Source organism: Gavia stellata, chromosome 7 (genome assembly GCF_030936135.1).
Source record: "Gavia stellata isolate bGavSte3 chromosome 7, bGavSte3.hap2, whole genome shotgun sequence".
NCBI classification, from domain to species: Eukaryota; Metazoa; Chordata; class Aves; order Gaviiformes; family Gaviidae; genus Gavia; species Gavia stellata.
Genome location: NC_082600.1, coordinates 20,641,874 through 20,655,820, shown reverse-complemented (window position 1 = coordinate 20,655,820; position 13,947 = coordinate 20,641,874). Strand labels below are relative to the sequence as shown.

Sequence of the window (13,947 nt, the reverse complement as noted above, 5' to 3'; positions counted from 1 at the left end):
CTGCATGCCCAGAATAAGGTTACTGAATAAAGTTTTTGACAGCTTTCTAATATGAGTTGTCTTCAAATGCTGATTATGATTTAACTTAAGTCAGAGAGAAACTCAACTGTTCATCTTGATTGTACTGCAACTAGGATGAACACATTAATTTATACTGCCTAAAAAATTGAAATTTGAACTGATGTGCCTACATTTTTCAGCATTTGTCACTTTTAATGTTTAACCTGATGCTGTGTCAGTGTTGGTCATAACACTAGAGCATTAAAGAGTAGTCAGCTGCTCCATACAAAGAAGTTACTCTCCCTTAATTTTTATCTTCTAAAAACTAGGCTTATATGTGATTTTTTTAAATCTGTGTAGAGACAGAGAGGCAAGATGACGTCTCTTCTGGAGACATCTCCGTTTTTCTTACCATACTATAGACAGTAGCAGATAGCGTAGTCTTTAGATGACACTTCAGTCATCTAAAGGTTAAATTGGATGAAGAGAATATCACTTGGAGCATGGAAGTTTGTGCTGGAGAGAAATGATTCTGTCTGGAGGAAGAATAAGAATCAAATGAGAGGGTCTGGGAAGAAAGCACATATGGTTCTGATCAGCGTGTTTTTATTGTAATTTGTGCTCCATGATAGTACATATGGGTGAAAAGATACTCCAGACAACAAAACAGATGCATGTTGTTTCCAGTCTTTTCACAAATTAAAATACAATCTTACTTTTAGGGGATAGGAGACCTGAATCTGGCTTACCAGTGTTTCAGGCTAACGTTAGTCAACAATAACGACTATGCAGAAGCTTACAACAACTTGGCTGTGCTGGAAATGCGAAAAGGACACATTGAACAGGTTGGTATTGAGTCTCAGCCTAAGCAGAATGCTTCCTTTGGCTGTTTTGTACTTAAGAAACGTGCCATTTCCCTGAGGTGGAGGCATCATATGAATGTCTAGCTTACTATTACAGGCAGAACACGTGGATAACTTTTATGGATGTTTCAGTGTAACCTCCACATTGTCATTCCATCTCCCATTAAACTGCTCATTCTTAGGTATATCCAAAAGGTTCAAAGACAAACAACGTTTACAGTAGCTTTGCAGTAGTTCAGATCTTTTTTCTAAATTGATACCCAAAACAAAACCCATCACTCTGTAATCGTCACTTAAATTACAACTTTGACTATATGTTCAGTTTGTAACTGTAGATAATATACTTTTGTTGGGTGGCAGAAGACAGCAATCAGATCAGCACTTAAAAGATTGGTTTTGACAAGGACATTGCTTTAGAGTTTTGTCCCAAAGCAGCAGGTTCTTGATAAATACTTTTGCATCAGTAAGCTTGGTAGTTCGTCTTACCTAATGTGAGTATACTGAGTTGTATTTAGCTTAGATGTGTAATTGACATGCACAGTGGATTAAATGCATTCATTTTTTATACACATGCAGGGAAAATTAATATGTATTTGTTGGGCAGGTTGAACTACTATGGGCTTGTTTTAGTCCTTATGGGAGCAAGCCTATTTTGATGGACTCATATATACATTGGAGAGCTACAATACGATACAAAGACTTGTAAATACCTTTTTTAAGAGCAAATTCTTAAAGTTTACTTTATTCAGATAACCTAGCAATTACCATGGAAACACAAATGACCCCAGCACTGGGTATTTCCAGTGACAAATAAACTTTGGGTTTAGTTTCAGTTTCATAATCAGTAAATTTACAGACGTTTAATTCCCAGGTGGAACTTACATCCAGTTGTGGAGGTTGTGATTGCTAATAATTAGCACTGCAGAGCCTTTCCATTACAATCGTTCCCCGTCTACTTTAGTTTTTAGCTTAAAATTTTCTACTTTCTTCTTGTATCACATATATAATTAAAAATCAGGATCATCATGGCAATAAAATTATGGACAGAAGAATAAAGAATGTGAAAATATTTTGTTTATCTTGGATTTTATTTTACAATGTTCTTTCGTAAGTACTGTTGCATGTACTCAGAGTTGTCAGATTTAGGGAGTTTTAACAAGTTCTTAACTCTGCCTTCCCAAACAGTTTACAGATACTTTTTTTTTTTCAAGATCAGTTTTTTTCCCCCAAAGTTCTCCATTTTTTAGTAAAAGCATTCACAAGTTGACCTTAATTTTGTGTTGAATTTACAGCATGAAAATGCACACTGATACTTAATTTTTCATTAGTTTTTAATGCTACTATTTTACTAGGCAGAAAAAAAGAGTTAATTTTATTAAAATTTTTGAGTGTGAAAGCTGTCATTTTTATGATAAAATTTAGGTTTTCAGGGATGCTTAATAAGACAGTGCTGTCAGAGACAATAGATAAATACGGTGGGGTGGGACTTCAAATGCTTTTTTTTTAAATTAATATATTCTGTTCAGTGTTTATAAGTGAATTGCTTGAGTGAATAAGGCCCAACATGTTTTTTCTGACTCAACCAAGAGTCTTATTCATTTCAATGGTATTAAACTGTGTTATGCCTAAATGTACTACTGGTGTAACTCATACATAGTTGAAGATGGCTTTCTTAGTAAAGGCCTAGTAAAGAAAACACAGGATGATTTCTTTTTAAGAATGATGAAATTTGCATTAGATTCTTGTTACCCTCCCTCACAGATTTCACTGTGGTTTTTTTTCTTTCTCTACATAGGCAAGAGCTTTGCTGCAGACTGCTTCGTCTTTAGCACCTCATATGTATGAGCCCCATTTCAATTTTGCAATACTCTCAGAGAAGGTAATGCACTATCCTATTCTTGTAATCAAAAAATTGAGCCTTGGTGGGGCAGTTGGGTTTTTATTGTTATTACTGAGAATTCCAAATAAGTAAGACAAAACAATATAGAGTGCATAAACTCAAGGAAAACTAAAGTTACATTTTCATTTTAATACCGAGCAGCTTTGTGTGTAAAAGTAGTCATTCAAATGTTTGCTTTTGAGAATAAGTGAGGCCAACTAGCTATAAAGTAACTTTGTAATTTTCAAATGCCCAGAGGATGAACAATCTGTTAACAATTCCATCTACATTTTTTACAGTCTTTGGCTTTTTCAGAATGTGAAGTGAAATAGTATAATATGATTTATCAGTAATTAGAGAAAGAGTATCATTTATTCATCCCATGATGTTACTGATCTCAAAAGGAAAGTCTGTTCTTCAGCTTTACAACCTTTGAATTTTGTGTGTTAATAATTTCTTTCATACAGAGTGTTTCAGACACTGAATTAACAGTGTGTCCAACATTCCTGTTAATAAGGAGAAACTTGTACAAGTCCTTATATTTTTCACAAGAAAAAATTGCTCCTTTGCTTGTGCCTACACCTTCGAGATTCTGTTATGAGTCTGTGTTGTGTGGGCAGCCCAGCTCTTACAGATACTAAAGTACATGCATCAAGGAGAGAACAACCCATTAATTTGTAAGCGTATCTTCTCTGTTGTGAAGCATAAGATGGTTTTGAATAATTGCATTCTGTACTTACCGATTAAGGAGTAAATCCTAGTCTGCAAATGTCTTGTTACATAGCTTTGCACAAAGAACCTGCATAGGTTGTGGGAGGAGACAGATGGCCAGATCAGCTAGCTGTTGATGCAGTGCGGTAATGCAATCCTTAGATTCAGTGAAAGGCCATGGTTTACAAAACATAACTTCTCTGGCCAGCACCCTGGTTTCTTCCCCTTCAGAGAATTCTTGCTGCGCTGAAGCTCTGTGTTGACTGATGCACAGGCTACAGAGGCCTCCTACTGACACTTTCCACAGCTTCTTCCTTTCCACCCAGGAGATACCACTTTTACTAGACGGGTTCCAAAACATTTGGGTTCTTTTTTGCTGAAACCACTTTCTGAGATACTCTCCTTACGTAACTTCCTCATTCCAAAAAATTATGTCTATTTAGGAAAAAATAAAATTCCCTAAGTAGGGAATAAAAGCAGCAGAGGAGCAACATCAGCTTTCCAACACTGTTGTGCCTCTCTGTAAGAAAGCCGGAAATCACATGGAGTTGCAGCTTTTACAGAGGCTTGACTGGTTGTGTTTTGCCTGTATATACAACAGCAGTTCTGTGGAATTTAAAAGCAAATCTTCCATTTCATATTCCTCCTCACTTCAAGCACTGGGCATGGTGTACCTTGTTGTCCATTCTCCAGGAAGTCAGGTGGAACGGGATGTAAAGTTACTGTCTTGAAGCATCCCTCCGATTAAAATCACATTTCTGTCTTTTTCTTCTGATCCCTTGATGTAAGGGGGTCATAACCCTGAGTTCAAAAGCCTTCATACTGACTGTTTTATTTGTTCACTCTCAGGACCAGCTATGTTTAAACATTTATGAGTATCGGAAATGTACTGCACAGAATACATGATGCAAATACTGCAGTGCTTGCATTTACAAAATTAGTTTGTGTGTTTCTTACAGATTGGAGATCTTCAGAGGAGTTACACAGCTGCTCAAAAGTCAGAAGAAGCATTTCCAGGCCATGTTGATACACAGCAGCTCATCAAACAGTTAAAACAGCACTTTGCTATGCTTTGATGAGCATATTTTTTATTATGTAAAAACAGTTAGCCAGAGCAAATGTCCCATACATCTTCTTGAAAATACTAGCTGAAAGTGGATAACCTATACTTAACGCATTCCTGTGGCAAAGCCTGTGTTACTTTGAGTAGCAGGAAAGGTTTAAGAGTCCTTATTAGTTTCTGTCATCTTAAAACACATAACTTACTAAAATGCAGCTAAAACACATGTTGCAACTACATACATGAGAGATTACAGGAATGGCAGGATACTGCCAGTATGACAACTTTGAAATAGTTGTCTGGTATATAAGCAAGTAAGTCTTCATTTAATATTAATGAATATTTTAAAGGATTTTTTTTTCTGACTTTACTGCAGAAAAAAGTGTTTTTAAGTATTCCTGTGTGACAATCTGTAAAGTAACACAGAGTAAGAGTACTTCCTAACTGGTCTTCAAACTTGGCTTTTGATAGTATACTTTCTTACTGTATGTTAAGTTTTCAAACGAAAACACCTAAAAAGAATCTAAAATACGTATGTAAAGCAGAAGTTCTTATATTCCTTGTACTGTATGAATTAAATAAATTCCAGTTTGTATGGTTTGTCTTGTTTGTTTTTATAAGTTAAAATTACATCCATGAAAATCAGAGTCAGTGATCTTAACGTATTTTGAAAAATTGGTACAAAATAGCATACATAGTACATAGTTCTGTATGCAGAACTGGTACAAAATAGCATAAATATGTGTGTTCCTCTCTACCCAGGAGAGAGTTTATTCTTGATCTCAGTGAGGGAAAAGGATATTTAGATGCTTACAGAGTTAAGTACTAATAATTGAGAACAAGGCATTGATTGGGTGGTTGGTTACCTGTGCTACCACATAAGCACTGTTGCTAAATAAATATTTGGGTCATCCTTACTACAAGAATACTGCTAATAGCAACAAACACAGACTTTGTCATATATCTTTGTGTTCTAACTAAAAGGGATAAATTTGCATGATTTCCCAACTTGACCTTTTTAAAAGACCTTTAAGAAATGTGGGATGTTGAGGCATTCTGAAATGGCACATCCTGAAACAGGCCTTTAAAATCTTTTCATGTTTCTCTAGTACATTAAGGGATTATCTTGGTTTAGGGAGCAACCCTAAACATGCTTATGAATATTATGTCTTCCTTTTTACTATTCGTTACTTCCTCACCCGCATCTTTGTATGACCCTTGTAGCTGGTGAAGGCAGATGCTGGGGAGCTTAGAGAAGTGTACCCACAGGCTCCCCCACAGAGCAGTCTGTAGATGACTGTTAGAAACACTATCATTAACTGGTGTCACATCATGTTGTGAAATGCAAAAGCATTATTGGCTGAATAGCTGCAGCATCTTTTATTTTTTCCATATTGATCTTTATATTGTCGGAAATTTATCACAAACTAATTAAGAGAGAACCTTAGTTATCAGTAATTTTCATTACCTAAATAAGATCCTACTTTCTGCTAAAAAGGAAAAATTTATAGGGAAATTCCATCCTTTGATCTACTGTACTTGTGTCTTTCCAGTTGACAGTGCTAAACTTAGGAAGCTACCAGAAAAGAAAACGTTTGTTTTAGCAGTTTAAACACGACGACTGAGAATTTTTGAAAGTCATATTATTAACTCAAAGTATTTTTTAAATTGCATAGTAAATAAGATTATTTCTACATGAACTGGATCAGAAACTAGTAATACAACTTCAGTTTTTAATCCAGTGTGGCAGCTCAATAGTTCCTCATAGGTGCTTATGAGATCCCACTTACTGTGATCACTGCTCAAGTTAGTGACCTGAATAACTCATCTTTTTAGCAAACAGTACTTCTTAGAACATAGATCTGACATGATTATTCTTTTAATATTGGGGGATGTGTGGACATTGAAAGGGAAAAGGCTTGTGTATGGTAAGGAATCCTTTACACAAGATGCTTGTGCAAATTAGTTATTAAAAAAAAAAAATCACCCCTCACAAACACACAAAGTTCTACATAAGGCTTAAAACCTTTCTGGCTCCCTAGTGAGCAGCATCTGCAAGCAATTCCAAATTTATCTGACATAGTATATTTTGATTGCCCCAAAAGGCAGCAGCTATTTGCTTTGATGACCTTTCATGCCCCAAAGCAAGGGTACGACAGCATTTTTTTCACGACTAGTACCCATACAAATGAAATCAAATGCGGTAATGAGAACAGCACCACAATGAAACAACAGATGAATGAGCAGGCTGTTTGTTGTGGAGGAATCCTTCAATTTTTTTGTATGTTAATTTGGTGTGAGCTCCAACGAACAGATGAATCGGCAGGCCCTGGGGCAAACTGCCTTCAGTTCATTGAGGACGACACAGCACAACACAATGCATCAGAATCTGTATTCATCTCTGCGGTAGGATCATGTTAGGACGGTGTGACCTTAATATTGCAAGTAGCATTTCTGTAATAGAAATCATTTTCCCTCTAACCTGTAGCACAGCTCCAGCTATGTCCAGCCAGCATTTATAAAGCCCCTTGGGAGTAGAAAATAAAATACAATGAAAAAAACAACACAAACAATTTTTTAATCTGCAGGGGAGATGGTGTCCACAACAATACTGCCTGGAAGGAAGCTCAAAGCAGATTGCTGGGAGGTCTTGAAGTTTCTATGTCCCTGCAGGAAAGGTCTGTACAGTTTATGGCTGTTACCACCAATTCCAGTTTTTTGACCAGCCCTCTTGCTGGGGTCTTTCTGATGGATGAATCCATTTACAAGGTGATAATGAAGGGTTAGGTTATTAACAGATTTTGATTGTTTTGCAAGATGTTATAGCCACATCACCAGCCACAAAACTGTGGGTGAAGTTAATCAGAATTCACAGTTAATGATTGTGGATCATTTTGGCTGCAAAAAGCATCCTCAGAGGTCGTTGGGCAGGACAAGAGCAGTTTGCTATTAGGTGCCAGTTCAGTCACTGGAAGACTTTGGATAATGATCCCATTTTGTTGTTGTTGCTGGTGGTGGCATTTTTTTTCTTTGATTGCTTCCTATCTTTGTAGGCTAAAGGGAGGGATTTGGGGGTCTTTCAGTCTGATCTCTGATATGGCATAGGCCAAACATTTTAAGCCAGGAGCTCTTTTTAATGAGCCCAGTCTGTGCTTGACTAGCGATTACCTGCCAGAGCAGCAGCAAGTTTTGGTACAAAAAAGCTACAGCATCTTCTGTGAAAGATTTTGTATTCAGTTACCCTCACTACCATATGTTTGTCTTCTTTCTGATGGATGATTTCAAGCTCATTCATGTCCCCCTCCCTTCACCCACTCCCCAACCAGTAGGTAGTCATTATACCCCAGCACCAGCACCTGAACCATCATTAGGATCTGCCACAACTGAGTAGGACCATGGCCATTCTGCAGCCTTTAGGCAATACCTACTTTGCCTCTGTCACCAGAGCTGTCACTGCCATCTGTGATGGTTATTTTTGACCAAATACGCTGTCTCCCTGCCATAGAGAGCATGAAATAGAGAACTTGGAAGAACCCTTTGCACCAACACACTTGTCTAAACTAGGACATGCTGGTTTACTCCAAACAGCAAAAAGCAGTTGCTGTGAAAACTTACTGGCAGGTATCACCTATGCCCCTTCAGCAAGGACAGAGCTGGACAGTCTGAAATGCAGGTCAAAAATCAGTTCGAGATAAGTACAGGGGAAAAGCAGCTGCCTACCAGGAAACTAAATCAGCTGAGTAAAAGGGTTTGTGAGATCCCACCCTGTTCCTCACCTACTCCAGAGGAAGTCTCAGAATTGCCATTTTAGCAAGTTTCCAGATGAGAAACATTTTATATTGTACACAGCAATATAAAATATGGGGTGCGAAGCCACTGTGGAATCAGACTCAAGGAAAGGGTGAGCTTTCATCAGAGGGCCAGGACAAGAGGCCGCTCACACAATTTTCTCTGCTTGCTGGAATTTATTTAAGGTCTAGGGCTGCTGCAAACTTCCACCTCCCAGCAGTTGCCTGTGTGTACACATTGTAATTTTGCACCGCCAAGCGCTGCGGGCCACAGAGTAGCATTTTACTGATATCCCAGCCATCACTGGGAACAAGCGAGCACATGGCAGATGTAGAATGCAAAATGCCCCTTTCTCTATGAATAAAAACAAAACTAAGTTTCTCTTTGTGCTGTAGAATATGAATGAAGCAAGAGCCAAGAAACCCTGATATTCAAGTCATAGACGGTCTTGTATCTCCAGTCACTCTCTAATAGCATTTGAATTCCTGTGCTGGTGAAATAGTTGTGTTACTAATTTCCCTATTCATGTTTTCAGAGTTTAGGAGTGCTCAGGAGCTGCAAATGCTCAGAAGCATCTGTAAACAGGTTAAATCTGAGAGATAAGTCACCAGAGAAAGCAGGTTTTATTGCAAAACTATTAAGTAAACATACCCTGAATTACACTGAATAACTGAATGATCTGTATGAGTACTATATTTACCTTCTCCTTTCTGTTGGTTAATTACAGCAATTGCTTAGTACACAGCCTTCTCCCTTCTTATGTTTAGTTTACAAAAGGGTCATAAATGTTCAGCTGAAAAAGACTTCCTAGTTAGATACTAGATCTGTATAGAATATGTGAAGGAAAAAAAAAGAGATCAAACCAATGACTTTATAGTAACGAGCTCCCTTCCCAACACATAATGCATTATGTTTAATTGTGTATGTGAATATATCAGCACATACAACTGTGGGGGTTTTCCCCATTACCTGTCTGCTTTTTGACAGGCATTGCCAGTGAAACCAATTATATTGCTTCAAAGATAAGTCTCGAAGCCATTAGAAATGAGATGCAAGAAGAAACAGCAGGATGCAAACCTTGCTCAGCACTATGGAAAGGGCAAACTCAATTAAGAGCCAGGAAACTTGGTTCCAGCAAGTAGACCACCCCAGCAATTTCACCTCATTCTCAGCTTATTCAGTTTACATAGCCGTAAAGTAATTGCCAAGATTTTACGTTTTAGCTTTGGTATTACTTTATACTACTGTCAGTTCCATATTTTGCCAAATCTATATCCTATAATAATGCCAAGCACCTTTAAAGCTATTACACATGTTAACTAATTAATCCTCGCATAGAATGATTTTAGATCATCCTAACCAAAGGTCATAAAACCTTCAACCAACAGACTCTGGTCTATTTGTATATGAGATACCACACAAAAGCTAATTTAGGACCATAACCCTAGACTATTTTTATTCCTGTGAATTACCATAAGCCAGCAGTTCAGGGTTCAGATAAAGCCATGATCTTTTGAAATAGATGGTCACTGATTTCTTTTTTTAATTGGTAGAACAAAACCACATGCATGTATCTGTCCTAGCTTTTAAATATGTAATGGTTGGTTCTTCCAGAGATACTGATGTGGGAGGCCCAGTGGAAAAACTTCAGAAGCTTCTGACTTCTGCCTGCAATCCTGCAAGTCTAAGGCATAGGCTTAAAATGCTGTGTCATTACCAAGCATTTCTTTATTATGGTATAAAATGGTAGCTACTTGGATGAACGCAAGATTTGAAATTCAACACAAATCTTGGGAAGGCAGGCTAATAAGCAGAGGACCACAAGCCATGCCAAGGTCACATACCAAAAATCTCTGCAGTATAATACAGGGATATCATTTTACATATGTGCAAGACATCCCCAAATAGCCTGTATCTTCAAATCAGGCAGTAGCTGTAGACAGTGAAGGAAATAATTCTCCAAGAGTTCCTTAGACCCCGGTCTAACTGAACACTGGGAAAGGTGGGTGGAATGGGAGATCCTGTTTTGCAGGGGTGTATGTATATTTGCAAAATATAGAAAATTAATGGTAAATAAACAAAATGTGGCTACTTATAAATGACTGTGGTCATTTATACTTTGCAGCCACACCTATGATAATCTTTATTATCTTTATTAGCAGATGTGTATATATTTATCAAACAGATTCATTTTTAAGCAATTACAAGCAAAGCTCAGAAACTTTCAAACCCCTGGCATTATGTGACAAATCTCGTACTGTTTACCTGAATACAACATCATCTTTAAAGAAAAAGTTAGACATACTCAGCAATCTCGGAAAGTGGTTCTAATTCAGCTGAAGCTTCAGATGCTTCAATGCCTTTAAAAACAAAAAACCACCACCACCAGAACAGATGCTTTTCCTGTTAGATCAAAACTTTAAAAAACTTGAAACAAAGCCTGAATAATGACAGATACTTGATTTTGAAGGGGAGAAAGAGTTGTTTCTTGGGGTAGCCCATAACTCATGTCACAGCATCACCTGTAACTTCATATCATGTTATCTTGGTGGACCCTACTGTGCTGCAACATAAGCCAATGACATGATGTAAAGTAACATCCCTTGTAAGCAAATTCCTTTCTGGCTAAATACCTATCATTTCTGGGCAAACAAGGTAATTCAGGCACAAATCTCTTGAACAAGGAAGAGTAAGAGAAAACCTGCAAAGTGTTATTTGGATTGTAAACAATATTCTCATGTTATCCTAAGAGACACCTCTGGGTCCCTTGGACATCTTCACCTAGCAACATAGCCAACTTTTCCAAGATTAATTTATGCTGCAGCACAATAACATTTATAACCACGTGCAAACAGACAAACTTGACCCATACAAGTCTATTCAAGCATCCTGAGGAAAAATAAACACTCTTGTTACATAGGACTCTAAGACATATATACTACAAATAAATTCTCCTTCCCCATCTGGAAGTCCTGCTTTAGCTCAGGTTTAAAAAAGCACAGCAGGTAGTTTAACAGGCCTTGAATAGTTTCTGGTTTACCATAAATCTATTGGTCTTTAAGGAGTCCACAGAGCGCAGGGGAACGTCATGCTGCCACACTCTTGGGAGCAGTGCCGTCCTTGTCTTTGTGACCGTGCACATTTGAAAGTCAGTGCTGGGCATGGTCATAACATTTTTCTGCCCCTTCAGGAGTTCGTATCACCAGACATGCTGAATATAACAATTTTGTTTTAACAATAGCAAAGGAGCTAGATACAAGAAAGATGAGAGCTTCTTTTGCGCTTATTTTTCCACACATATCCACAGCAGGTAGTCAGCGGTATGTTTCCCATCAGTTGATTATACCTGTAGCAGAACAACTTTTTTTCATCAATCCTGATTTCAGGGTTTTCTACCAATGTTTTCATGAAACTGCTTACAGCAGAGAAGCAGTAGATATGATAGAACCTCACAGATGCTGAGAAATGAGAGCACTCACAAGCTGAGCACATCTCACTGGGCAAAAAGAAACCAACCACCCTGTGTTGCTCCCAACCACAGTCAGAGCTGCTCTCTTACATGGGTAAGCTTCAGTATGAATATAGCATCTCCAGTCAGGTTTTGACGAAGCTTTAAGTAGCTAAAGGTACACTTGATAAAAATCTCAACAGACAGCCCAGGTCGTTTTTTTAAGGCTTGTCTTACCTGTAAAAGAAAGTTGTTGAGAAGATGTGGGTGCCCCAGGGCTTTGCATAGCTCCCAAAGGCTCAGGAGACTGCTTGCCACTTCCCTTGGCTGGCACAGTGCTACCAGTGAGATAAGGAAAGGGAGCTGTAACCCTTTCCCGGGAGGTACAGCCCGTCTGTGTGGCTGGAGCAGGCTGGCACATGACAGCTGATGTAAAAAAACACCTTTAGTTTCTGGAATATGACTTGCAAAATTTAAGTTTTTTTCTTAAAAGTGAGCTGAAAACAAGAATCATTCTGATAACTGTGAAATCCATCTCTGGATCAGACACTTGATCTGAGATATCAAGCAACCTAGGAATCACTAAGGAATAATAAGTGTAGTTTCTCCTCTTTTCTTAGTTTTTATGACCTAGTTACATTTTTTCTCTCAGGATGTGTTCATCCTGCCACGCTGCACTTGCACTCTCCATGACTTTATGTTCTATTTCCAGGCAGTTTGGTCTATATGACCCCAAAAACTTTCCTTTCCTCCTCCAGCTGCTGACTGCATAAGCCTGGCTTTTTCCAACGAAATGCATTCCTCGGACAAGCTTCAGCTCCATCCAGTCGAGCCGTCACCATGACAGGCCAGCTTCGCCACACAGCCACCAATAACTCTGGAAGTGGTTCAGATTTTCCATTTGCTTGAAGAGAAACTCAGAACAGTCCATTTTGGTTGGGCTTCTCAGCTGGATGCTTTGGGTTTGTCCTGTGCACACATTTGGAAAGCAAATTAAATTTCATTTAATTGATCATGCTGACTAACAGGGATTTCATTCTTTTCCAGCCTGAAAACCTGTGTTTAATCTGATGTCTTTTTCCTATGTTCTGGAGGTTTAGGAGCAGATCACAACAGTAGACGTGAGCGGTATTTACTTTTCTCTATCTATCTCCACTGCTTCCTGCTCTAACACACTGGAAACTCCAGAACATTTAAAATCTCTGCAATTTCTAAAATACATGGTGACAATAGAGATTGCTTAGAATAATCTTCCCTGAGATGTTCACAGCAGCCCCGTCAAATCTCCCCTGCTAAGCATGAGACATGCTATTTGGACACCTTCCAGACCCATGTCCTCTGCAGTGCATGTTCACTGTGCATTTACAGCACTATACCATAGCTTTCAACTTTGTGACCCTACACGTCGCAAACAGAAAACTGGACCTGTCGGTGGCCAGCTCCCCAGCTTCGAATGGCACGGGAGGTCCCTGGACAAGCATGTACCGTACAGGGGAGCTTATGTTGCCCAAGGGTATTCTGTGCTCCTATTGCATGAGCTCACACCATCATCATGGGCCCTGCTGTGCTGGACCTGGGACAAAGGGACCCAGATAAGGTGAAAGGTCTGCACCAGTAGCAAGAACTTTGCTTGTGCAGCCCTGTGGGACAGCAGACAGTCGAACACAAGCCAGCTGGCATCCGGGGAGTGCATCACACCAACAAGCGGCTAAGAACCATGGAGGAAGCGATTTCCCAGGCTTCTTCCATGTCTGGTGAAGCCACAGTGTCCGTTCCACTTTGTGTTCGACAGCTGTCCTCACGTCTCCTTACATTGTGGCAGCCAAGGAGCATGGATTTGTCTGAGCTCATTATCAGGGTGACCCTGGTGAGTGCTTAGTGCTGTCTCAGAGAAGCTGAGTGTCTCTGCTCCCGCTGAGGGCAACAGATGCTGAAGATGCTCAGCACTTTTTCTGATACTCTTAGCACCTTCAACCTTAAAATAACTGGCATCTTTCAGTATCCAACATTTCCTATCATCGCACAGCAGTGTAGTGTATTGTCTCCACGATTTTTTCCTTTCTCCCCTCTTCCCCCCTCCAAGTTTGGACAGTCCAAAAGGAAAGGGAGCTAAAGTTTCGGTACAAGGTGCCATCAGAGTGGCAGCCTTCAAATGTGTTAACGGGATGCAAAACAGGGCTCAGGTGAGCTGGATCGT

General features: G+C 39.0%; 1 protein-coding gene across 6 annotated transcripts in view; it reads left to right on the top strand.

The window, feature by feature from the left end:
* Positions 1–5,113, top strand: part of TTC8 (tetratricopeptide repeat domain 8) — a 48,788-nt gene extending 43,675 nt beyond the window's left edge. For 4 of the 6 annotated variants that reach the window (XM_059819348.1, XM_059819345.1, XM_059819347.1 and 1 more), the window contains 3 exons: positions 723–845; positions 2,659–2,742; positions 4,413–5,113. In XM_059819348.1, coding sequence (XP_059675331.1) covers positions 723–845; positions 2,659–2,742; positions 4,413–4,529 — 324 coding nt within the window. In that variant the 3' untranslated portion in view covers positions 4,530–5,113. The remainder of the gene's footprint in view (positions 1–722; positions 846–2,658; positions 2,743–4,412) is intronic. The other 2 variants (XM_059819349.1, XM_059819346.1) reach the window with 1 other exon arrangement.
* The last annotated feature ends 8,834 nt before the right edge of the window (positions 5,114–13,947 follow it).